This window comes from Leucoraja erinacea, chromosome 29 (genome assembly GCF_028641065.1).
Source record: "Leucoraja erinacea ecotype New England chromosome 29, Leri_hhj_1, whole genome shotgun sequence".
NCBI lineage: Eukaryota > Metazoa > Chordata > Chondrichthyes > Rajiformes > Rajidae > Leucoraja > Leucoraja erinaceus.
Genome location: NC_073405.1, coordinates 28,041,005 through 28,068,357, shown reverse-complemented (window position 1 = coordinate 28,068,357; position 27,353 = coordinate 28,041,005). Strand labels below are relative to the sequence as shown.

The following is a 27,353-nucleotide window of genomic DNA, read 5'->3' as shown; positions in this document are numbered from 1 at the left end:
ACGTCACCCATTCCTTTTCGCCAGAGACGCTGCCTGTCCCTCTGGGTTACTCCAGCATTTTGAGTCTATCTTCGGTCTAAACCAGCATCTGCTGTTCCTTCCGATATACGATGTTTACATATTGGTTGAGCTGCTGCAAGTAAGAATTTTGTTGTTCCGTGTCGGGACAAATGACATTAAAACACTCTTCCCTCTTGTTGACAATGGTGTGAATTTTATTGTCCTCTGGAAAGAGGGATAGGAATTAGCAAGGGTGTGAATAAAGAACGGGGAAGTTTGGAACTTACTAAAGGGAGAACAAAAGGGCATGCAAACAGGATGAGAAGAAGCAGAAAGGCCCGTGTAATGTATAAACGCCGATATGGACTGGCCTGTAATTTTATTGTGTAATTCAGCTTTTTATATTCAAATGCCTGTCTTTGGGCCGAGAAGAAGTGAAGGCTGATTTGAAAGGTCTACACAGCGGAGTGAAGAATAGATCAAGAGGTCGACAGAGGAAACACTGGTTCGTGAGTTCCACACAGTGGGAATGAATAGCAGATCAAAAGGTCGAGGCAGACTGAGTGAACTTTGGGTCAAAGAGCTTGCACGGTGAGGTGGAGCCTTCAATCAAAGACTCTGCACAGCAGAGAATGCTTTGGTTCATGACGTGCACACAGTGGGAACGGAGCTTCCATTAAAAGGTGCAGACAGTGGACGTGCATCTATGTCAGGACACATCGGCACTGACAATAAACGCTTGTTTGCCAGATGTTTGCCGATTCAGAGTTACAGGAAGTGCAGGGGCACGATGGCACATCTTCCGCGGAGGTTAGAGTCATAGAGTTATAGAGCATAGAAACAGGCCCTTCGGCCCAACTTGCCCATGCCAGCCAACATGTCCCAGCTACTTCATTTGGCCCATATCCCTCCAAAACCGTCCTATCCATGTACCTGTCTAACTGTTTCTTAAACGTTAGGACAGTCCCCGCCTCAACTACCTCCTCTGACAGCTCATTCCATACCCCCACCAGCCTCTGTGTGAAAAAGTTACCCCACAGATTCCTATTAAATCTTTTCCCATTCACCTTAAACCTCTGGTCCTCGATTCACCCACTCTGGGCAAGAGACTCTGTACATCTAGCTGAACTATTCCGATCATGATTTTGTACACTTCAAAGGACAAAGGATATTTATTGTCACATACACCAATTGGTGAAGTGAAATTTGAGTTGCCATTTGCAACAATTACTGCCTTCCCTTACAGTGGGAACCATTGTGGAGGGTTGTTTTTATGTTAATGTTAAATGCTTCTATAAGATCACCCCTCATCCTCCTGCACTCCAAGGAATAGAGTCCTTGGGAAATAGAGATTAGCATGTATTTGTGTTTCATTTGATATGAGCAAACAATGTTAAGGTGATCCTGTTCATGTGATGGGTCTGGATGTTCACAGATGGTGCTCATCGTGTCTTTTACCAGGAGACCTTTAAAGGTGACCTGCAGGGCAAGTTTTCCACACACTGCCAGCATGTAGGGCCGGCATGGCGGCGCAGCGGTAGAGTTGCTGCCTTACAGCACCAGAGAATCGGGTTCGATACTGACCAGGGGCTGCTACCTGTGCGGAGTTTGTACATTCTCGCTTGTACCGTGTGGGTTTTCCCCGGATGCGCTGGTTTCCAAAGTTGTACAGGTCTGTAGCTTAATTGGCTTCAGTAAAATTGTAAATTGGCTCGAGTGTGTAGGATAGTGTTAGTGTATGGGGTGATCATTGGCCGGCACAGGCTCAGTGGGCCGAAGGGCCTGTTTCCACGCAGTATCTCCAAACCAAACTAAATTAGGAAGAGTGTTCTCCAATTCCATCTACCCCACTGTCCTCACCTTCTCCATCATGGTCTGGTTTGGCTCAGCCACCAAGCACGACATCCGGAGGCTGTAGCGAATCGTCCGATCAGCTGAGAAGGTTGTTGGCTGCAACCTTCCCCCCATTGATGAACTGTACACTACAAGGGCCAGGAAGCGAGAGGGCAAGATCACCTCTGACCCCTCTCACCCTGGCCACAAACTCTTTGAATCACTTCCCTCTGGAAGGCTACTCCGGACTGTCAAAGCCGTCACAGCCAGACATAAAAACAGCTTTTTTTCCACGAGTAGTAGCTCTACTCAATAACCAAAAATCTGTAGCCTCGTTTTGCTCTGGTATTTTATTTCATTCTTCACATGTTTAAATTATAATGTTGCATTTTTAACTGTCTACTGTATATTGTGTTGTTACTTGCGAGCAAAGCATCAAGGCAGATCCCTTGTATGTGTACATACTTGGTAGGGAGCTTTTGCATTTTTCAGCTTGCAATTGTGCAATCTGGTGCATAATGTGGTGAGTCTTTTAACTTACACTTGAATGCAACATTTATGCTTCAAATTGGATTAGGTATGAATAAGGTTAGGCTAAATTACATTCCTAATTACATTGCACCATAGAACCCGGCTCTGATCAACAGGTGCAGCACATGAATGATCTTAGTGTATTCATGTATGGAAATCAGATTATAATTCATGCTGTTATGCATATATATGGAGAAACAAAAACATAGAAAGAAGGCAAGAGGAGTCAGACTTCCATCACTGTTCTGCACAAATAAATCAATCAACCTTACCCTTTGACTATAGAAACAAGACAAAAATAATGCCACATATTCAACCCTATATTGTTCAATGAAATTAAGACATATATGTAAAACATATATGTGGAAACAGGTCCTTCGGCCCACCACGTCCACACCGACCAGCAATCTACCATACACCAGTTCTATCCTACATGCCAGGGACAATTTACAGAAGCCAATTAACCTACAAACCTGCACTTCTTTTGGATGTGGGAGAAACCGGAATATCCAGAGAAAACCATGTGGTCATAAGGAGAATGTACAAATACTGTACAGACAGCAGCCGTAGTGAGGATCAAATCTGGGTCTGTGGTGCTGTAAGGCAGCAACTCTACCGCTGTGCCACCGTGCCACCCCATTAAATTATTTTTTCTGTAATATATTTATTTTGGTGTCACATCAATAAAGATGAACACATGATTCTGATTTCTGCCCTTAGTTGGATAACAAACATCTCCAGTCATTGTGTTTTATGGCTGGTTTTCAACCTCTTCAGTCTGAAACATCACCCATTCTTTCTCTCCAGAGATGCTGCCTGTCCTGCTGAGTTATTCCAGCTTTTTGTGTCTATCTTCAGTTTAAACCATCATCTGCAGTTCCTTCCTACACTCTTTGTTAAGTGAATAAGATCCTATTCTCATGATATTATTCATCTCAACTAAGCCTTTTCTTCACCTCCATTGCTGCAGAGAATACAATCCCAGTTATCAAATCTTTCTTCAAAGTGAAAAAAAAAATTCCAGCCCTGCCAACATGTTCATAAATCACCCCTGGATCCTCTCCAGAGCAATGGCACCCTTTTTACAATGTGTCATAGTCTTACAGCATGGAAGCAGGCCCTTCATCCCAACTTGTCCATGCAGATCAAGTTGCCCCATGTAAACTAGTCCCATTTATCCGCATTTGGCCCATATCCCTTTAAACCTTGTGTGTCCCAGTGTGTGTGCCAGGGTGTGTGTTAGGTTGTGTGTGTCAGTGAAGCAGCAACAACACCCGGAGTGAGCGGAGCGGAGATGTCTGGGGAGCATCCTGGTGCTGGGACCACTGCCATGTCTCACCCATCACACCATCTGCACGGGAATGTGAATGCGGGTGAATGCAGAAGACAGCATCTTCCCCCAACCTCACAAGTAAAGAATTAGCACATTGGCTTTCACAGTCAGAGTATTGTGTATAGAAGTTGGGAGGTTTAGTTTAGAGTCCACCGTGTCCGCACTGACCAGCGATCCCTGCACACTAACACTATCCTACACACACTAGGGACAATTGACATTTATACAAAGCCAATTAACCTACACACCTTTGGAGTGTGGGAGGAAACAAAAGGTCTCAGGGAAAACCCACTCAGGTCACGGGGAAACAAACTCCGTACAGACAGTACCCGTAGTCAGGATCGAACCTGGGTCTGTGGCGCCATAAGGCAGCAACTCTACCGCTGTGCCACCGTGCCACCCTTATACAAGACGTTGGCAAGGCCGCATTTAGAATACTGTGTTCCGTTCTGGGCACCAAGTTATAGGAAGGACGTTGACAAGCTGGGAAGGCTGCAGAGAAGATTTTGGTTGCTTCAGCCGAGCATTATCACATTCAATGAATGCAAGATTACCACTATGAAATTTTGATGCGGTGTTGTGCTCCTGCTGTAACATATTTGTCAAGCCTCGACAGCTCGCTTTAATTGGCAGTCCTCTTTGTGTGTTGTGACAATGGTTCGGTTTTTTGGCTGGGCGCAGTTGTTGCAGCTAATGGCATAAATGACAACATCTGAAGCGCAAATGTGCGCGTGTGTGTTTGTGTGTGTGTGTCTGGGGCTGATTAACCACAAAATCAGAGCCACAGACACCGTGGCTGCCTGCAGGCAATCAAGCCACCGCAGCGATGAAGTGGGAAAACTTTACTGAATGACGTTAAGTGCTTCAATTAGGCAGTATTTACATTCATTCATATCTCATTGACCACCTACTACACATTATAGCTGCTGCACCAGACAAAATGAAGTCATTTCCTAACGCTCCAGTCATAGAGTCATACAGCGTGGAAACAGGCCCTTCGGCCCAACTTGCCTGCACCGGCCAACATGTCCCATCTACACTAGTCCTGCCTGCCTGCCTGTGTTTAGCCCATAGCCCTCCAAACAAGTCCTATCCATGTGGCTGTCTAAATGTTTCTTAAACATTGCGATATTACCTGCCTCAGCTACCTCCTCTGGCTGTTCATTCCACACACCCACCACCCTCTGTGTGAAACATTTACCACTCTGGTTCTTACTAATTCTTCCCCCAACACCCGCCCACATTAAACATGTCCTCTGGTTCGCGATTCCCCTACTCTGGGCAAGAGACTCTGGGCGTCTACCCGATCTATTCCTCTCATGATTTTGTACACCTCTATAAGATCACCCCTCATCCTCCTGCACTACAAGTCCCAGCCTGCTCAACCTCTCCCCCATAGCTCAGGCCCTCGAGTCCTGGCTACATCCTTGTAAACAATCTTGGCAAGAAATTTGAGTCAAGTTTGAAATAAGAGGCTGGCAACGCAGTGGGGACTAACATTAGACATAAAATGCTGGAGTAACTCAGTGGGTCAGGCAGCATCTCTGGAGAAAAGGAATAGCTAACATTTCAGGTCGAGACCCTTCTTTAGACCGAGAGTCAGGGGTTTGGAAAATAGAGATATGAAAAGTTTCTGAACAAATCAGAGCCGGCACCAATGAGTAAGGAAAGGTGGAGCCCACAATGGTTCATTGTTGGCTGTGGAAGAGGTGGTAACGTACAGTAAAGCACAGGACTAGGCCCTTCAGCACACTATGCCTGTGCCGAACGTGATGCCAAGAGCAACTCTTATCTGCCTGCACAGCGGTAGAGTTGCTGCCTTACAGCGTCAGAGACCCGGGTTCGATCCTGACTACTGGTGCTGTCTGTACGGAGTTTGTACGTTCTCCCCGTGACCAAAGATGCACAGGTTCGAAACATAGAAACATAGAAAATAGGTGCGGGAGTAGGCCATTCGGCCCTTCGAGCCACCACCACCACCACCACCATTCAATATGATCATGGCTGATCATCCTAAATCAGTACCCTATTTCTGCTTTCTCCCCATGTCCCTTGCTTCCGTTAGCCCTAAGAGCTATATCTAACTCTCTTTTGAAAACATCCAGTGAGTTATCCTCCACTGCCATCTGTGGCAGAGAGTTCCACAGGTTTGTAGCTTAATAGGCTTCGGTTAAAAAAAAAATGTTTATTTCGGGTCGAGACCCTGCTTCAGAATCCATTAGAGTCTTTCAGGGTCTGAAGAAGGGTCTAGACCTGAACCATTCCTTCTATCCAGAGATGCTGCCTGTCCCGCTGAGTTGCTCCAGCGTTTTGTGTCTATCTTCGGTTTAAACCGGCATCTGCAGTTCCTTCCTGCACATTTTGGTTTTGCGTGTCGGATTGAATATTTCATTGAAAGATACAGCATGGAAACAGGCCCTTCAGCCCATTGAGTCTACGCCAACCATTGATCACCCGTTCACACTAGTTCTATATTATCCCACTTTCACTTCCACACCCCACATGCTGGGGGAAATTTTACAGCGGCCAACTAAACCACAAACTCGCAAATCTTTGGGATGTTGGGAAAGTGCAAATTCCGCAGACAGCACTGTAGTCAGGGTCGACCCCGGATCTCCGGCACTGCGAGGCAGCAACTCTACCGCTGCGCCACCGTGCAACACTATCCATGTGCTATCCAAGCCAGACACAAAGTGATGGAGTAACTCCACCCTTCTTCAGAACTTGTTTCCACATACATAAATACAACAGTGAAGAACATAGTTCACAGATCGTAGCGTAACCGTGCTAGAGAACCATGCCCGCCTGCGTAAGCCTTCCTCTCCTCTCTCTGATTCACTCACCCTGTTCCTTAGTGCTCTCCTTTCTGCCGTGCTCCTTCCATCTCTCTTTGTACTCACGTACCTCTTCTTCTGCCCATCTCGCCCACTCCCTCTCCTCCCTCATCTTCTCCTGTCACATACCATTGTTTCATAGAACATAGAACAATGCAACGCAAGAACAGGCCCTTCGACCCACGATGTCTGTGCCGAACATGGTGCCATGATTAACTAATCTCAACTGGCTGCACGTGATCCATATCCCTACATGCCCACGTGCCAATCCAAAACCCTCTTAAATACGTCCATTGTATCTGCCTCCACCACCACCCTTGACACCGTGATCCAGGCACCAACCACCTTGTGTGTTAAAAAAACGTGTCCCGCATATGTCCTTTAAACTTTGTCCCCCTCACCGTAAACCTGCTGCAACTTAAATGCCCAGGAATGATGGAGATTACAAGAATTGGTGAATACTGCCCGATCCATCATGGGTACCGACCACCCCACCGTCGAAGGGATCTACAGGAGTCACTGCCTCAAAATGGCAGCCAGCAACATCAGGGACCCACACCACCCTGGCCACGCTCTCGTTTCACTCCTGCCATCAGGAAGAAGGTAGAGAGGCCTGAAAACGATATAACGTCCAGATTCAGGGGCAGCTTCTTCCCTACAATCATCAGGCTATTGAACACAACAAACTCCATCTAAACTCCGAACTGCCTGGGTTGCATTAGGGACTCTGGGTTTTGTTTTATTTTTGCACTATATTAGGGATTTTACATTTATTTATCTTTTCTCTCGTTTTTATATTATATTTTCTATTGAGTTCTGTGTTTACATTCCTGTTGTGCTGCTGTAGGTAAGAATTTAATTGTTCTGTATTGTGACAAATGCCAATAAAACACTCCTGGCTTTTGACCCTAGCCCTTTAGTCTTTGACATTTCCTCCTTGGGAATTTGGTTCTGTCCGCCCTATCTCTGCCTCTCATAATTTTATACACCGATCAGATCTCCCTTAAACCTCTGGCAATCCAGAGAGTCTATGCAGAGGGTCCAGAGGAGGTTTACGAAAATGATCCCGGGAATGAGTAGGTTAACATACGATGAGTGTTTGGCGTCACTGGGCCTGTACTCGCTGGAGTTTAGAAGGATGAGGGGGGGGGAACCTCATTGAAACTTACCGAACAGTGAAAGGCCTGGATAGAGTGGATGTGGAGAGGATGTTTCCACTAGTGGGAGAGTCTAGGACCAGAGGTCAAAGCCTCAGAATAAAATGACTTACCTTTAGAAAGGAGGTGAGGAGGAATTTATTTGGTCAGAGGGTGGTGAGTCTGTGGAATTCATTGCCACTAACAGCTGTGGAGGCCAATGTCTATTTTTATGGCAGAGTGGCCTAATTCTGTTCCTATAAATTATGAATCCAAGTCCATCCATCCCCTCCTTATGCCTCAAACCTTCTAATCCACGCGGCATCTTTACCTTCCTCCACTCAGCCCCGACATCCCTCTTTGCTTCTTCAAAAATAGAATCACTTAGTCATACAGAGCGTGGAAACAGGCCCTTCGGCCCAACTTGCCCACACCGGCCAACATGTCCCATTCACACTAGTCCTACCTGCCTGCGTTTGGCCCATATCCCTCTAAACCTGTCCTATCCATGCACCGGTCTAATTGCTTCTTGAACGTTGTGGTAGTCCCTGTCTGAACTATCATCTCCAGCAGCTCGTTCCATACATCCATCACCCATTGCATGAAGACGTTACCCCTCAGAGTCCTATAAAATCTTTCCCCCTTTCACCTTAAATCTTCCCCCTTCACCTTCCCACACACCATGGGAATTGCTGACAATGGCTGAGATTACCCCTTACAGCTAACAAATCTCTTGTGATAGTTTACTTTAATATTACCATTAGTTTAAGATCCATTCAAATGAATGCTTTCGAGACTCATTGAGATTACTAGTAAAGTGGGAACATATAATCAATGGTTATCATTAGCAGTGTGTCTAGAAAAATTGAAGAAGTACATGGATTCGCACTATTTTATGCTTTTAATTGATCAGGCTTTCAGAAAGTAAATCTCTTATCTTTTTTACTAATTTTGATTCTCAAAGTGTGTAGCTACTGATTTACAACATTGGGAGATGTTGGTTGGCACAGTGGTTGGCACAGTGGTGCAGCTGGTGGAGCTGCTGTCTCACAGTGCCAGAGGCCTGGGTTAAATCTGAGGAAAGGTCTCGACCCAAAACGTCACCTATCCATGTTCTCCAGAGATGCTGCCTGATGCAAAAGTACACAGAATGCTGGAGTATCTTAGCAGGCCAGGCGGCATTTCTGGAGAGCATTAATGGGTGACATTTCGGGTCGAGATCATTCGCCAGACTGAGGAAGGGTCTCGGCCTGGAAGATATGTCACCTGTCCATGTTCTCCAGAGATGCTGCCTGGCCCGCTGAGTCACTCCAGCACTCTGTGTTATTTTGCATCAGGCAGCATCTCTGGAGAGAAGGAATGGGTGATGTTCAGGTTGAAACCCTTCTTCAGACTGCTGACACTGAAGAAGGTAATGATAGCAAGTGCTGATAGCACACAACAAAATGCTTTTCACAATACCTCTGCATGACCACGTGTGTTTTCTCCGAGATTTCCTCCCACACTCCAAAGACGTACAGGTATGTAGGTTAATTGGCTTGGTGTTTGTATAGATTGTCACTCGTGTGTGTAGGATAATGTTAATGTGCAGGGATCGCTGGTCGGTGCGGACTCAGTGGGCCGAAGGGCCTATTTCTGCGCTGAATCTCTGCTGAATAATATGAAGATGTACTCACATATATAATAATACTCGTTTCCGGGTCGAAACTCAAAGCCTAGGGAAAACGGTGTGAAGAGCTGGAACTTCTCGGAGAACTTCAGGGGACCGTTTGGCGTGCGTGGCCTGTTGCACTCCCAGCGTTTGAAGCCATTGTCCTTGTGGTCGCAGCTCCTGTAGCCGTCGAAGTTCACCATGTAGAGAATGTAGCTCTCTGTCTTTTCCTCGGGCACCGAGTCGTCATAGTGGGGACAGTAGATGTCGAGATAGTCATTGATGCAGACGTCCACTGTGTAGTCACCTCTGTGAAACCTAACGATGGGGGGAAAAAGCGATTCAGTCAATGGATTCAACTAAACCCAAGTCTTCGCAATTAGACTCATAGTCATACGGCACAGAAAGCAGGCCCTTCGGCCCAACCTGCACATGCCGGCCAAGATGCCCCATCTACACAAGTCCCTCCTCCCCGCGTTTGGCCCATATCCCTCTAAACCTTGCCGACAAACTGTCCACAGTGTACAGATACAGGATAAAGGGTATAACATTTAGTGCAAGATAACATTCAGTAAAGTCCGATGATAGTTATGTTTCTGTTATGAGTCAGCAGAGAGCATCGTTAGACCAGCATGGAAGCCGGCCCTTCGGCCATTGGAGACCATGCCGTCCACCCATCACCTGTTCATATTAGTTTTATGCTATCCCACTTTTTCATCCACTCCCGATGCATTAGGAGCAATTTTTACAGAGGCCAATTAACCTACAAATCCACACGTCCTTGGAGATGTGGGAAGAAACTGGAGCACCCAGAGGAAACCCATGCGCGGTCACAGGGAAAATGTGCAAACTCCACACAGACAGCATCCGAGATCAGGATCGAACCCGGGTCTCTGGCGCTGTGAGGCAGCAGCTCTACCGGCTGCGCCACCATGCCTACATGAAAGACAAAGGTTTGACTGGCATCCTTGTTTTCTTTAACATGAAATGTTAATGGCAAAAAGATAGGGGGGGGGGTCTTGCAACCATATTAATGCCCCCTCCCTGATTGAGGGAAGGCAAGGGCAGCAATTGAGGGTGGCTCGATTACACAGCGGTAGTGTTGCTGTCTTCCAGCACAAGAGACCCGACTGTGGGTGCTGTCTGTACGGAGTTTATACACTCTCCCCGTGACCGCGTAGCTTTTCTCAGAGATCTTCGGTTTACTCCAACACTCTAAAGACTTATAGGTTTGTAGGTTAATTGGCTTGGTTTAAATGTAAATTGTCCCTTGTGTGCAGGATAGTTTAGTTTAGATACACAGCGCGGAAACAGGCCCTTCAGCACACTGTGTCCGCAGCGACCAGCGATCCCCGCACACTAACACTACCCTACACACACTTGACACAATTGACATTTATACCAAGCCAATTAACCTACAAACCTACAGGCAACGTATTTACACGTGTGCTAATGTGCAGGGTTGGCTGGTGGGCCTGTTTCTATATCTCTGAACTAAAGTAAGGCAACTTTGCAATTTTAGTTGTGACTCAAGCCTGCTTTCAACATAATCCATCCAGCTAAGCAGACAGTGCTAAGTAAAGACATTCCATTCGTACGTGAGTGCCTCGGCCCAGTAGGTTGTTAGGAAACTGCCTCTCTGACTATTAGAGGGCATGCACCATTAAACTCCACATGCACGATGCCTCTTGGAGCACTTGCTCGTTCAGGAGTTCGGCTCGTCCTGTCAGCTCGGCTGGTGAACGTGTAGAGAGAGAAGTTGCGGCAATGTGAAATGAAAGAAGTGCCAGAGGGCTGGGGGAGAGAGGGGGGGGAGAGGGAGGGGGGGGGAGAGAGAGAGAGAGAGAGAGAGAGAGAGAGAGAGAGAGAGAGAGAGATAGAGAGAGAGAGATGGAAGAGATAGATAGAGAGGAGAGAGAGAGAGAGAGAGATAGAGAGGAGAGAAGGGGGAGAGGAGGGGGCGAGGAGAGGGAGAGAGGGAAGGGAGAGAAGAAGGAGGGAAGAGAGAGATGTGTAGGAAAGAACTGCAGATGCCGGTTTAAATCAAAGATAGACACAAAACGCTGGAGTAACTCAGCGGGACAGGCAGCATCTCTGGAGAGAAGGAATGGGTGACGTTTCGGGTCAAGACCTTTCTTCAGAGAGAGAGAGTAGGAAACAGACAAGGGGATTTGCCTCACTTTTTCGCATGATGCACAATCACACACGGTTCACTTAACAGTTTAATACCGAGGAAGCAGAGCGAGGAGACGATATTTATATCTCCAAGCAGCTCCAGGGGACAGAAACCAAACGCAGGTGTGTTGTGATTTATCAGCCGAGCATTCGGTATTTGGAAATGACTCCACGTTACAGACCTGAGGCCTGGAGGTCACGAGGTGGTTATTTTTATCAACACCAATTAGCAGGCACCAGATGCAAAGGTGAGGGCAACGGGCTGAGTGAAGCTGGAAGGAATGACGTGCCTGGAGTCTCCCGCCCGGTGGAACCCCAACACCAGGTGCAACTTGTGGGTGGGGCCGGTGTAGCAGGTGCGGCCTACAAGCCTGGCTTCCACCGAGCTCAATTAATGTCTTCCGATGGGATCCGCGGGCTCACAGTCAGTGCCCGCGGGTCATTGGAGATTCCGGGCACCCAGTGCTAATGCCTCTCGTTAAAGCCTTTGCTGTTAACGAACAAGCATCTGCAGCCTTGCTGATGTTAAAAGGCAGCTGTCTTTGCAAAACCGTCTCTCGTTTGTTGTCAAACACATGGATGGAGGCAATAAATGATCTGCGAGTTCACCCTGCCGGTGCCATCCCTCTGCTGGTTTCAGAAGGGGGAGAAAACTCCATGAGCCAAATAATCCGTGAAGGAAACGGGGAATGACAGAAAGAGGCCGGTTCTCTGGATGCTTTCAAGAGAGAGCTAGATACGGCTCTTAAAGACAGCGGAGTCAGGGGGTATGGGGAGAAGGCAGGATTGGGGATGATCAGTCATGATCACATTGAATGGCGGTGCAGGCTCGAAGGGCCGAATGGCCTACTCCTGCACCTATTGTCTATTGTCCATTAAGGTCCCGGTGAGCCGCAGCCATATCCCGGGGTGGGAGATTGCAACCTTCACGTGGTCCGCCCTGTTTCGACTAATGCAATCAACCCGACGTGCACAATCAAACATGATGAAATAGAACAAGTTGACTGCAACTTTAGGCTGTGCACGCCATACGCAAGAAGAAGAAGCGGCTGTATCCCGACAGCAGGTCTGGCACGCCCAACGTGGAACCGAGAGAGGGACGCTACTGAGCTCGATACCCAATCACCCCCCTGAAGACCGGGAACCGGAGAGGAGAGGGGTGTGGATGGAGTCGGCAATGTTGGCGGGCGCTGGACAAGGGGCCCGATAAGAGGAACAAGTGGGGGGAGGGGCCTTACCTTCCGCGCCCTCGAGGTCGGCCACGGGAGGGGCCCCCGGGGCACGAAGGCCGAAGATGGGACGACGGTTCTTGGGACGGCCGGAATGAAGCCGACGGCTGTAACAGGCCTTTATGGCCATCTGCAGATGGGACTTTACAAATGGTGCCAAAACCTGGCACCTCTTCCATATAGACTCAGTTGGCCGTTTCCATACATGATGAACTTAACCGGGATATCGTTCGTAGGTTCTAGGAGCAGAATTTAGGCCATTCGGCCCATCAAGTCTACTCCGCCATTCAATCATGGCTGATCTATTTTTCTCTGTCAGATAGACTCAAAAAGCTGGAGTAACTCAGCGGGACAGGCAGCATCTCAGGAGAGAAGGAATGGGTGACGTTTCATAGAAACATAGAAACATAGAAATTAGGTGCAGGAGTAGGCCATTCGGCCCTTCGAGCCTGCACCGCCATTCAATATGATCATGGCTGATCATCCAACTCAGTATCCCATACCTGCCTTCTCTCCATACCCCCTGATCCCCTTAGCCACAAGGGCCACATCTAACTCCCTCTTAAATATAGCCAATGAACTGGCCTCAACTACCCTCTGTGGCAGAGAGTTCCAGAGATTCACCACTCTCTGCGTGAAAAAAGTTCTTCTCATCTCGGTTTTAAAGGATTTCCCCTTTATCCTTAAGCTGTGACCCCTTGTCCTGGACTTCCCTAACATCGGGAACAATCTTCCTGCATCTAGCCTGTCCAACCCCTTAAGAATTTTGTACGTTTCTATAAGATCCCCTCTCAATCTTCTAAATTCTAGAGAGTATAAACCAAGTCTATCCAGTCTTTCTTCATAAGACAGTCCTGACATCCCAGGAATCAGTCTGGTGAACCATCTCTGCACTCCCTCTATGGCAATAATGTCCTTCCTCAGATTTGGAGACCAAAACTGTACGCAATACTCCAGGTGTGGTCTCACCAAGACCCTGTACAACTGCAGTAGAACCTCTCTGCTCCTATACTCAAATCCTTTTGCAATGAAAGCTAACATACCATTCGCTTTCTTTACTGCCTGCTGCACCTGCATGCCTACCTTCAATGACTGGTGTACCATGCCACCCAGGTCTCGCTGCATCTCCCCCTTTCCCAATCGGCCACCATTTCGGGTTGAGACCCTTCTTCAGAACTCTTTCCCTCTCAACCCAATTCTCCTGCCTTCGCCCATAACCCCCGACACCCGTACGCATGTAAGGCAATAATCTTCCTCACTGTACCTTGATACATGAGATAATAAAGGAACCATTGAAAAAGTGACTTTTTTTCCCCAATGCTCAAGTTTATGGTGGTGTTGGATAATGACCAAACGATGTGGGAGTGCTTGATGGTTTGGCCTCTTGTCTCTCAGTCAGAACAGCATAGGTACATGGCTCAGAATCCATGCATGCACGTGATCCATATCTCTCCATTCCCTGCATATCCACGTGCCCATACAAAATTGCCACTATCATATCTGCCTCCACCAACACTTCAGGATCTTAAAAGCTCTTACAACAGTCCCTAAAAAAAAAAATCATTGGTACTTATAGATTTGCTTTCTTATAAAAAGTTCTCTTTGTCAACAGAAATTCACCCAGTTTCCTGCTGAATCGTTTAAAAGACTCTGAATGAACAAAGCTGCACTGAGAGCAGTGATTTGTTCCTCTTTTCGTGTTAACTTCGGAGCTATTTGTTGACTCTGAGCACAACTTAAGGATTGTGAGAAGATAAAATCTACTTTGTTCCTCCTGGAACAGGGGGTTTGCATTTAACAGTTCCAGGGTAAATGAGTTATAGCCATTTGTAGTTGATGGAAATCTAAAAAGAAAGATGAAAATTGATGGAAAAACACAGTGTGGAAAGAGGCCATTCAGCCCACTGAGTCCATGCCGACCATCACACTAACCCTATGTTATCCCACTCTCGTATCCACTCTAGAGGGCGGGCTGAAAGGCCTGTTTCCACGCTGTATCTCTAATATCTAAAGGGGGATTATACAATGATACAGCTTGTACAAAAGCTCTTTGGCCAATTATATTCGTGCTGAAATACATGATAAGGTTATCCTTTCTAACTCCAAAGACCAAAGTCTAAAAGTGGGTGCAGAGTTTCATGAAAGCTAACTAGTCCACATCAGATCACCAGTCTTTGTGAAGCAATTCTGACTGTGTGGTTGATGAGGCAAGTGCAAAGTTCCCGACGAGAAAATGGCACAAACTTGAGACATGGGATTGAAGCATTGGCAATTAAAATCTGGCACTAACAACTGTTCATTTAATGCTTCAGTGCCATGCCCCCCAACCACCCAGGGGGATGTGCTTAAACTCACTCTGAAAATAGATCACTTGCTAGAGAGAAGTGACGTTCAGTAGAAATTGCAGCGCACACACACACATGGGTCATTTGTCTGAACCCGGACTGTCTAGCATTATGTGTAGGAAGGAAGGAAAGATTTGCAGATGCTGGTTTAAAGTGAAGATAGACACAAAATGCTGGGGTAAAGGGGCTGTCCCACTTGGGCCACTTAATCAGCGAGTTCTGGCGAGTTTGCCCTCGATTCGTACACACAGCATGGTCGACTCGAGGCCTCAGCTAGCTTGCGGCGTTTTTTTCAACATGCTGAAAAATGCCCGCGAGTAGAAAAAGGTCGCCATGGAAAAAAACGATACTTTTTTTACTCATAGGTTTAGTCGTTGTAGGTCGGCATGTTAGTCGTAGGTAATCGAGGGTAGTCAAAGGTAGTCTTCATCATAGTCAAAGGGAGGTCGATGGAGATCGAAGGAGGTCGTCTTCACTATCGACAATTCGGTGTCCAATTTTCCCGAAGTCAGTCGTAGCTAGTCGTAGCGAGTCAAAGCTAGTCTTCAGCATTGTTAACGGAGGTCGAAGGAGGTCTTCAACATGACGAGCAAAGAGTAGGAGTAAAAGGGTCCTTTTCACAATGGCGGGCAGTGACTAGTGGGGTACCGCAAGGCTCAGTGCTGGGACCCCAGCTATTTACAATATATATTAATGATCTGGATGAGGGAATTGAAGGCAATATCTCCAAGTTTGCGGATGACACTAAGCTGGGGGGCAGTGTTAGCTGTGAGGAGGATGCTAGGAGACTGCAAGGTGACTTGGATAGGCTGGGTGAGTGGGCAAATGTTTGGCAGATGCAGTATAATGTGGATAAATGTGAGGTTATCCATTTTGGTGGCAAAAACAGGAAAGCAGACTATTATCTAAATGGTGGCCGATTAGGAAAAGGGGAGATGCAGCGAGACCTGGGTGTCATGGTACACCAGTCATTGAAAGTAGGCATGCAGGTGCAGCAGGCGGTGAAGAAAGCAAATGGTATGTTGGCTTTCATAGCAAAGGGATTTGAGAAAAGGAGCAGGGAGGTTCTACTGCAGTTGTACAGGGTCTTGGTGAGACCACACCTGGAGTATTGCGTACAGTTTTGATCTCCAAATCTGAGGAAGGACATTATTGCCATAGAGGGAGTGCAGAGAAGGTTCACCAGACGGATTCCTGGGATGTCAGGACTGTCTTATGAAGAAAGACTGGATAGACTTGGTTTATACTCTCTCGAATTTAGGAGATTGAGTGGGGATCTTATAGAAACTTACTAAATTCTTAAGGGGTTGGACAGGCTAGATGCAGGAAGATTGTTCCCGATGTTGGGGAAGTCCAGGACAAGGGGTCACAGCTTAAGGATAAGGGGGAAATCCTTTAAAACCGAGATGAGGAAAACTTTTTTTTCACACAGAGAGTGGTGAATCTCTGGAACTCTCTGCCACAGAGGGTAGTTGAGGCCAGTTCATTGGCTATATTTAAGAGGGAGTTAGATGAGGCCCTTGTGGCTAAAGGGATCAGGGGGTATGAAGAGAAAGCAGGTACGGGATATTGAGTTGGATGATCAGTCATGATCATATTGAATGGCGGTGCAGGCTCGAAGGGCCGAATGGCCTACTCCTGCACCTAATTTCTATATATTTCTATGACATTTTTTCAAACTCTCCTAAACTCGCCAATTATGTTGCCCAAATGGGACAGCCCCTTAACTCAGCGGCACAGGTAGCATCTTTGGGGAGAAGCAATGGGTGACATTTCGTGTTGAGACATAGAAACATAGAAACGTAGAAAATACGTGCAGGAGGAGGCCATTTGGACCATCGAGCCAGCACCGCCGTTCATTGTGATCATGGCTGATCGCCCCCAATCAATAACCCGTGCCTGCCTTCTCCCCATATCCCTTGACTCTACTAGCCCCTAGAGCTCTATCTAACTCTCTCTGAAATCCATCCATTGCCCTCTGTGGCAGGGAATTCCATAAATTCACCTTTGTTCAGTATTGTCTTTGACCCATTCTTGCCTGTCCCGCTGAGTTTCTCCATCATTTTCTGTCGAGCATTTTGTTCCCTGTTTGTCTTGCGGTACATTATGGGTACAAACTAGCAGACAAAGAACCTCAAAACATGATGAGTACATTGTAGCACCAGGGGATCCTAACTAAAACAATTAAGGGCAAACAGCTAGGATCTGTAATGATGACAATGGCTTATGAGATTGAAGGCAGGCACATAATGCTGGAATAACTCAGCGGGCCAGGCAGCATCTCTGGAGAGAAGGAATGGACTACGTCGCCCATTCCTTCTCTCCAGAGATGCTGCCTGTCCCGCTGAGTTACTCCAGCATTTTGTGTCTACCTTTGATTTCAACCAACATCTGCAGTTCTTTCTTAAGGGCCTGTCCCACTTTCACGACCTCTGCCGAGTTTGCCCTTGACTCATACTTGCAGCATGGTCGTCACGTGGTCGTAGGTAGGTCGTAGCAGGTCGTGATGCTAGTCGTAGATACTCGTGGCATCAAGTAGGTCGCGGCGTTTTTTCAACATGATGAAAAATGTCCACGAATAGAAAAGGTCGTGAATTATGTCGTGAAAGCGGGACAGGCCCTTTACACATTAGGACTTATCAGATTGGTCTTTTACAAAATCCACCAGGTTTACGAAGGAAATCTGTCTTTCTTATCCAGCCTGACATTTATATGAGTCCAGATCGATCAACGGTCCTGCCTCTTTCAACTTCCACCATCTGGTGAAATGCTCAGTGTCCTCCGGGGAACAAACTTCCAGGTTCCTTACTGTTTTTTGAGTCACCACCTCAGGTCCCCAGATTATCACCTTTCCCCCATTTTCCCGCAAGTGGAAACATCATCGGTTAAAGTCGTAACAGATAATAAAAATGAACTGCAGATGCTGGTTTATACCAAAGGTAGACACAAAGCTCTGGAGTAACTCAGCGGGCCAGGCGGCATCTACGGAGGAAATTGATAGATGATGTTTTGGGTCGGGTCTGAAGAAAGGTCAGAGTATTGAGTATAGAAGTTGGGAGGTTATGTTAAGTTATCTCAATGAGGCCACACTTATAGTGTTAGACAATAGACAGTAGGCCATTTGGCCCTTCGAGCCAGCGCCGCCATTCACTGCGATCATGGCCTATCATCCCCAATCAGTACGCCGTTCCTGCCTTCTCCCCATATCCCTTGACTCCGCTATCTTTAAGTCGTCTATCTAACTCTCTCTTGAAAGCCTCCAGAGAATTGGCCTCCACTGCATTCTGAGGCAGAGAATTCCGCAGATTCACAACTCTCTGTGTGAAAAAGTTTTTCCTCATCTCCGTTCTAAACGGCTTACCCCTTATTCTTAGCCTGTGGCCCCTTGTTCTGGACTCTCCCAACATCGGGAACATGTTTCTTGCCTCTAGCGTGACAAACCCTTAATAATCTTATATGCTTCAATAAGATCCCTCTCATCCTTCTAAACTCCAGAGTAAACAAGCCCAGCCATACCATTGTGTGCTCAGTTCTGGTCACCATGGTATAGGAAAGATGTTGTCAAGCTGGCAAGGGTGCAGAGAAGATTTCCGAGGATGTTGCCAGGACTCGAGGGCCTGAAGGATGGAGAGGTTGAGCAGGCTAGGACTTTACTCCTTGGAGCGCAAGAGGATGAGGCATGATATTACAGGGGTGCACAAAATCATGAGAGGAATAGATCGGGTAAACACACAGTCTCTTGTCTAGCGTAGGGGTATCGAGAACAGAAGACAAAGTTTTAAGGTGAGGGGGGAAAGATTTAAAAGGAACCTTAGAGGTAGCTTTTTTAACACAAAAAATGTATGGAACGAGCTGCTGGAGGAGGTTGAGGCAGGTACTATCGTAATGGATAAGTTTATAGTTCGCTGATCAGCACGGGCTCGGTGGGCCGAAGGGCCTGTTTCTGCGCTGTATCTCTAAACTAAACTAAAATCTGAAGTAGGGTCCCAATCTGAAACCACCTATCCATGTTTTCTAGGGAGGCCGCCTGACCCGCTGAGTTACTCCAGCACTTTGTTTCCTTCAGAGTAAATCCTCTAAATAGGTCTATCCAAAGTGGACGGCCATACTAAGTGAGAGTCCATAAGATGACTAATCAAAGAGTACAGTCAAAGAGATATATTTCCTTTTTCAGGTGGGTAGGATGTTCCTGCGATCTATTTCCCCGCACAGTCATTCCATCAAGAATACTGGCAGCCACTAAAAGATAAGACACAAAAAGTTGGAGTAACTCAGCAGGTCAGGCAGCATCTCTGGAGAAAAAGAATAGGTGATGTTTCATGCCGAGACCCTTCTTCAGACTTCAGGGAAATGAGAGATATGAAAAGGTACATAGAACAAATTAATGAAAGATTTGCAAAAAGACAAACCAAAGCCAGCAACGATGATCAAGGGAAGGTGGAGTCCACAATGCTCCATTGTTGGATGTGGGGAAGGTAATAACGAGGGATCCAGACAGTGAAACACAGCAGGATGACAGCGAAACTAGCAGGATGACTAGGGTGGGGGGGACGGATAGACAGAGAGAGAGGGAATGCAAGGGTCACTTGAAGTTAGAGAAATTAATATTCATATCGAAGACAGATGCAACATATTGGAGTAACTCAGTGAGTCAGGCAGCATCTCTGGAGAAAAGGAATAGATGATGTTTTGGGTCGAGACCCTTCTTCAGACCAGAGATGCTGCCTGACCTGTTGAGTTACTCCAGCTGTTTGTGCCTGTCTGCGGTTTAAACCAGCATCTGCAGTTCCTTGGTACACAGAAAAAGCTGGAGAAATTCAGCGGGTGCAGCAACATCTATGGAGCGAAGGAAATAGGCAACGTTTCGGCCCGAAACGTTGCCTATTTCCTTCGCTCCATAGATGCTGCTGCACCCGCTGAGTTTCTCCAGCTTTTTTGTGTACCTTCGATTTTCCAGCATCTGCAGTTCCTTCTTAAACACATCTGCAGTTCCTTGCCTGCTCAATATTCATACCGCTGGGTTGCAAGCTGCCCAAGCGAAATATGAGGTGCTATTCCTCCACAAACATAATTGGATTACAGGATCAACCGCACACCCCCCTACATCTGTCAGATTTTCCAACACGATAAGAAGGTTGCAAGCTAAAGCAATAATTCCCCCTGCACTCCAATAACATCCTGCTCTTTGGCATCGGAACACATGAAACAGCAGCAGGATTACGACATGTAGCCCCTCGAGTCTGCTCTGCCATTCAATGGTCTGGCTCAACTACAAACCCTCCCTTCCCCTGCCCCGTGTAGAGAGCATATCGACTGGTCGCATCGCGGCCTGGTTCGGCTACTCCAACGCCCAGGAGCGAAGAAAACTGCAACAAGTGGTGAACACTGCCCAGTCCTTCACGGGCTCTGACCTCCCCACCAACATCGAAGGGGTTTACCAGAGCCGCTGCCTCAAAAAGGCAGCCAGCATCATCAGAGACCCACACCACCCTGGCCACACACTCATTTCACCCCTGCCATTGGGAAGAAGGTGCAGGAACCTGAAAACTGTAACATCCAGGATCAGGAGCAGCCTCTTCCCTACAGCCACTAGGCGATTAAACACTACAACCTCATATAACCATATAACAATTACAGCACGGAAACAAGACATCCCGGCCCTTCTAGTCCGTGCCGAACACTTATTCTCCCCTAGTCCCATCTACCTGCACTCAGACCATAAACCTCCATTCCTTTCCCGTCCATATACCTATCCAATTTATTTTTAAATGATAAAATCGAACCTGCCTCCACTACTTCCACTGGAAGCCCATTCCACACAGCCACCACTCTCTGAGTAAAGAAGTTCCCCTTCATGTTACCCCTAAAATTCTGTCCCTTAATTCTCAATCTCTGAACTACACAGACTAGTATTGTTATTATTGCACTATTATTGTGTGTTTGTTATGTGTACATATGTGTGTGTGTGTGTGTATATACGCACTCTCAACTTTGTTCCCTCATTTATTATATTGTTTACATATTCTGTTGTGCTGCCGCAAGTTGGAATGTCATTGTTCTATCTGGGACATACATGACAATAAAACTCTCTTGACTCTTGAATGCCCGTACCAGCGAATCATCCACAGACCCCGGGGATGGAGAATCTTAAAGATTCACAACCTTCTGAGCCAAGCCATTTCTCCTCGGCACAACGCTGCAACACCTTGTGATTGCCAAATAGCTGCCTGGTCACTTTGTTTGCTTTCGTTTCATTGTCGCGTGTGCCGAGGTACAGTGAAAAGCTTTCTTGTTGCGTGCCAACCAGTCAGTCCATGTGCCATCCATAATATTCCAATCAAGCTGTCCACAGTGTACAGAGGCAGGATAAAAGGAAAAACGTTTAGTGCAAGATAAAGTCCAATAAAGTCCAATTAAAGGTAGTCTAAGGGTCAATAGACAATAGGTGCAGGAGTAGGCCGTTCGGCCCTTTGGGCCAGCACCGCCATTCAATGTGATCATGGCTGATCATCCCCAATCAGTACCCCGTTCCTATCTTCTCCCCATATCCCCTGACTCTGCTAATTTCAAGAGCCCTATCTAGCTCTCTCTTGAAAGTATCCAGAGAACCGGCCTCCACCGCCCTCTGAGGCAGAGAATTCCACAGACTCACAACTCTCTGTGAGAAAAAGTGTTTCCTCGTCCCCATTCTAAATGGCTTACTCCTTATTCTTAAACTGTGGCCCCTGGTTCTGGTCGCACTCTTCAAGAGTGGTTTATTATCATGTATTCCAAGCAGAACAATGGAATTCTTACTTGTAGCAGCACGACAGAACATGCAAACATTGTACTCCTTAAACAATATAATAATCAATAAAAAAAAGTTCAGTGTACACACACATACATACACTTAAAAACAAACTAACAATAATAGTGACAAAATCTCCAATGAGATGGATGGTAGCTCAGGACCGCTCTCTAGTTGGTGAGAGGATGGTTCAGTTGCCTGATAGCACTCTGGGCATCTATTCTATCAAATCTTCTTATTGAGATCTCAATCTTTCATAGTCTCCCCATGGGAAGACCTTCAGGAAATAATTCTCTTTATTTCCATGGTGAAATGCCCCTCCAATGTTAATTAGTCTGAAGAAGGTTCTTGACCCAAAACGTCACCTATTTCCTTCGCTCCATAGATGCTGCCTCACCTGCTGAGTTTCTCCAGCATTTTTGTCTACCCTCATTAACTCCCACACAGGCGTAAGCACATGTTCATTTGCTGTGCTCCAGATCCTATTACATTGTTTAGTTTAGAACATCTTGTATTTTAGAACCGTGAGCTCACGTCCTTTAGTTTAGTCTAGAGATACCAAGCGGAAACAAGCCCTTCGGCCCACCGAGTCCGCGCCGACCAGTGATCCCCGCATGTTAACACTATCCTACACACACTAGGCACAAATTACATTTATACCAAGCCAACTGATTTACAAACCTGCCCGTCTTTTGAGTGTCGGAGGAAACCGAACACCTCGGAGCAAACCCAGCCAGGGCATGGGAAGAAGGAACAAACTCCGTACAGACAGCACCTGTAGTCAGGATCGAACCCGGGTATGTGGCGCTGCCAGGCAGCAACTCTACCGCTGGGCCACCATGGCACCCATCTTGGATGAAGGGAACTGGAGATAAGGACAGGGATAGGCCATTCGGCCCCTTGAATGACCTACTGCTGTCATTATCTACATTGTCATTCAAAACGTCATTCCGTCATTCAAAAGGATCATGGCTGGTCTTTCACTTCAATGCCACATTCATGCACAAATGCAGTTTCCTTTGATGTCCTAAATGTCCAAAAATCCATTGATCTCTTCACAGATAGATGCTGCCTGACCCGCTGAGTTTAGTTTAGATTAGAGATACAACATGGAAACAGGCCCTTCAGCCCACACCAACCATCAATCTCCCATGTACGCAAGTTCTATGTTATCCCACTCCCATCCACTCCCTACATACTAGGGGCAATTTGACAAAGGACAATTAACATGGGTGATCGCTGGTCGGCATGGACTTGGTAGGCAGAAGGGCCTGTTTCCATGCTGTATCTCTAAAGCCTAAAAGTCTCTTCAACCTGAGAACAAAACAAGAGTCAACAAGTATGACCTCAGCGATTAGCAAAACGTGAGGAGTCACCACCGCGGTCCGCAGAGTCTGCCTGTGGTTTGTGCTCTTGAAACACGTGCTTAAAACATCAGCAAAAAAAAACGTTTCCGAATGTGCTCAGCTGTGTGAAGAGCCTCACTGCAGGAATTCTCAGAGTCCCTGGGTACAACTTGGTCTCTTCTGCATAGATCCTGTGACAATTATAAACGCCTCTGAAATCCTGAATGCAGCCAATATATTTGGTCAATAAAAGGGAACGTTAGTTTAGTTTAGTTAAGAGATACAGTGCGGAAACAGGCCCTTCGGCCCACCGAGCCTGCACTGTCCAGCAATTCCCGCACACTTTACAATTTACAATTTATATAGAAGCCAATTAACCTACAAACCGGTACGTCTTTGGAATGTGGAAGGAGCTGAAGCACCCGGTGGAATCCTACATGGTCACAGGGAGAATGTACAAACTATGTACAGACAGCATCCATAGTCTATACAGACAGAACCCTTAGTCAGGATCCAACCCAGGTCTCTGGTGCTACCTTCTCCCCATAACCTCTGACACCAGTACTAATCAAGAATCTATCTATCTCCGTCTTAAAAATATCCACTGATGACCTCCACAGCCTTCTGTGGCAAAGAATTCCACAGATTCACCACCCTCTGACAAAATAAATTCCTCCTCATCACCTTCCTATAAGAACATCCTTTAATTCTGAGGCTATGACCTCTAGTTCTAGACTCTCCCACTGGTAGAAACATCCTCTCCACATCCACTCTATCCAAGCCTTTCACGATTCTGTATGTTTCAATGAGGTCCCCCCCCACCCCTTGGGTCAGGTCATGAAAGATCCTTGAATTAGGGCCATCAGATCCATTGGCGCTCATCCGAGAAGATCTACACCTATTGTCCCATCTGAAGGACGTCAACTCTGCTGATGTATTATCTGTCAATACTCCTCTGGAATGTCAGCCTGGGCTTTGAGCTCAACTCTCCCGAGCTGCCGTGTAACATTGCTGATTATAATTTAAAAGTTTGTAATTGAATGCGCGGCGCTCTGGGACTTCCTTGGGACATGACAAGATATTCTTTCTTCTGCATATTCTTTCTTCTTTGCCTGCCCCGAGCCCATCCGTGGGGAAGCAACCTCTCTGATGCTTTTTGCAAAGACAGATGAATCGAGAATTCCCCATTCGGGAAATCCCCGAAGCGCAATTCACTTTAAAATCTTCCATAACTCAAGGAGAAAGAACATGGAGGGCAGCACATATTAAACGGGCTCTTCTTTCAGCGGCATGAACCCGCTCCTGTCTTCAAGGCTGCGCAACTCCCCGCTTCCAACACGTCTCCTATGATCGAATCTCACTACAATGGAGCTGCTTTGCAAGCTGGGAACTGCAGCAGGCACTCATTCAAAATGTCAATGTTGTGGAAAGGCTTCTGATTCTATTTGGAAATTCTTTCGTTTTTGTTTTACTTCTTAGTTTTAGAGGCACGGCGCGGATTTAAACCCCCTCGGCCCGCCGAGTCCGCACCAATCAGCGATCACCCGCACACCAGCAATATCCTACACACACCAGGGACAATTTACATTTATACCAAGGCCAATTCACCAGCAAACCTGTGTATCTTTGGAGTGTGGGAGGAAACCTAAGATCTCGGAGTAAACCCACGCAGTCATGGCGAAAAACAACAGTAAAACGCAAACGAAACGTCGAAGGAATTCAGTGAATTCATCGTAGTTTGATTGAATTGCCTGAATGATAAGAGTATGGAAACAGGCCCTTTGGCCCACTGAGTCCATACTAACCATGGATCACAGTAGGAGATTGCAAAAATATAAGGGCAGCTCAGTGGCACAGCTGGTAGAGCTGCTGCCTCACAATGCTAGAGACACAGGTCCACTCTTAAACGTGGGTGCTGTCTGTGTGGAGTTTGCACGTTTTCCCTGTGACCGTGTTGTTGAATAGTTCTGCATTGTCCAACATCTACAGAGGGCCAATTAACCTATCAACCCACACATCCCTGGGATGTGGGAGAAACCAGAGCACCCATAGAAAACCCCGCAACCTAGAAACTACTTTCCCGACCGAACCATGTGTCTGACAATCAGTTTGTTGGAGCCTTGAGCTTTGTTTGGGAACAGCTCGTTCCAACACCGTGCTAAATTGCAGAGAGTTGTGGATGTAACACAGACCATCACGCAAACCAACCTCCCTTCCATTGACCATCTACACATCGTCTAGTCCTACAGCATACTCAAAGACGAGTCACACCCTGGCCACTCCCTCTTTCCTCCTCTCCCAACAGGCAAGATGTGTGGAAACGCACACCTCCAGATTCAGGGACAGTTTCTTCCCAGCTGTTAACAGGCAACTGAACCATCCGACCACAACTAGAGATCAGCACTGAACTACTATCTACCTCATTGGAGACCCTCGGACTATCTTTAATCGGACTGTACTGGACTTTATCTTACCCTAAACATTATTCCCTTTATCCGATATCTGTACATTGTAGACGATTTGATTGTAATAAGGTATAGCCTTTGAAGAAGGGTTTCAGCCCGAAATGTTACCTATTTCCTTCGCTCCATAAATGCTGCTGCACCCGCTGAGTTTCTCCAGCATTTTTGTGTACCTTAGCCTTTTCATTGACTGGATAGCAGGCAACAAGAAAACTTACAGCTCAATGGTATGAATGTTGATTTCTCTAACTTCAGGTAGCTCTGGCATTCTCTCTCTCTCTCTCTCTCCCTCTCTCTCCCTCCCCCACCCAAGTCGCACTAGCTTCTCGTTTTTTCTACCAACAGCTAACAATGGCCTGTTTCATTTATCATCAGTACATTTTTGCATATCTTTCATTCATTGTTCTTTATCTCTCTACATCATTGCTTATATCTCTCGATTCCCTTATCCCCAACCAGTCTGAAGAAGGTTCCCAACCCAAAACGTCACCCATTCCTTCTTTATAGAGATGCTGCCTGGCCTATTGAGTTACTCCAGCTTTTTGTGTCTATCTTCGGTTTAAACCAGCATCCACAGTTCCTTCCTACACACAAAAGCTTTTCACTGTACTTCGGTACATATAAAATAAACTAAACTGCATAAACTCAGTGATAGATCACCCAATACCCTTTCGTGTGGAGAAGTACAAATGCTCAACTCTTCAAGTCCCATTCCTGAATTGACAGACCCATTTCCTGAGAATATGTCCCCCACTTCCTCCCCACTGCCTTTTTTGATGACTCTTCAATCAAGCATTATAAAGATTGCCGCTCAGTCCACCTGATCTCCCGGTTGCTAAATACTTTAATTCTCCTTCCCATTCCCACACCAACCTTTCTGTCCTCAGTCTCCTCCATTGTCAGGGCGAGGCTGGACGCAAATTGGAAGAACAGCATCTCATATTTCGCTTGGGCAGCTTACAGCCCAGAGGTATGAATATTGATTTCTCTAATATCAAGTAACCACGGCATTCCCTCTCTCTCTGTCCCTCTCCCACCCAAGTCGCTCCAGCTTATCGTTTTCACCCAACAAACAGCTAACAATGAATGGCCTGTTTCTTTTATCATCGTTACTTTTTTGCATATCTTTCATTCATTGTTCTTTATCTCTCTACATCATCGTCTGTATTTCTCAGTTCCCTTTTCCCATACTAGTCTGAAGAAGGGTCTCGACCCTACACGCCAGCCATTCCTTCTCTCCAGAGATGCTGCCTGTCCCGCTGAGTTACTCCAGCATTTTGTGTCTTTCTTTGGTTAAAGCCAGCATCTGTGGTTCCTTCCTACACAATCCTTCTTCAGTGATGGTTAAGGGCCCGTCCCACTGTACGAGGTAATTCAAGAGCTCTCCCGAGTTTACAAAAAAAAACTCGTGGTAAGTATGTAGAATGTATGTAGCGAGTACGTCGGAGCTCGGGACGTCTCTTAGCGGCTCGTAACGCTAATGGCGGGTACTCAGGAAACGCAGTAAGCTCGTGAAGTTTTTTCAACATTTTGAAAAATGTCCACGAGAGCCCCAAGTACCTACGAACGGCTATTACTGTAATTCTCCGAGTTCGAATCAGGGGAAACTCGGGAGAACTCTTGAATTACCTCGTACAGTGGGACAGGCCCTTAAGGGGCAAAGATAGTACATCACTTTGGTGACATTCTTG

At 46.6% G+C, this 27,353-nt stretch overlaps 1 protein-coding gene across 2 annotated transcripts in view; it reads right to left on the bottom strand.

The window, feature by feature from the left end:
- LOC129711361 (ephrin-A5-like) overlaps positions 1 to 27,353 on the bottom strand; it is a 425,862-nt gene that overhangs the window by 45,671 nt on the left and 352,838 nt on the right. For both annotated transcript variants that reach the window (XM_055658967.1, XM_055658969.1), the window contains exon 2: positions 9,344 to 9,636. In XM_055658967.1, coding sequence (XP_055514942.1) covers positions 9,344 to 9,636 — 293 coding nt within the window. The remainder of the gene's footprint in view (positions 1 to 9,343; positions 9,637 to 27,353) is intronic.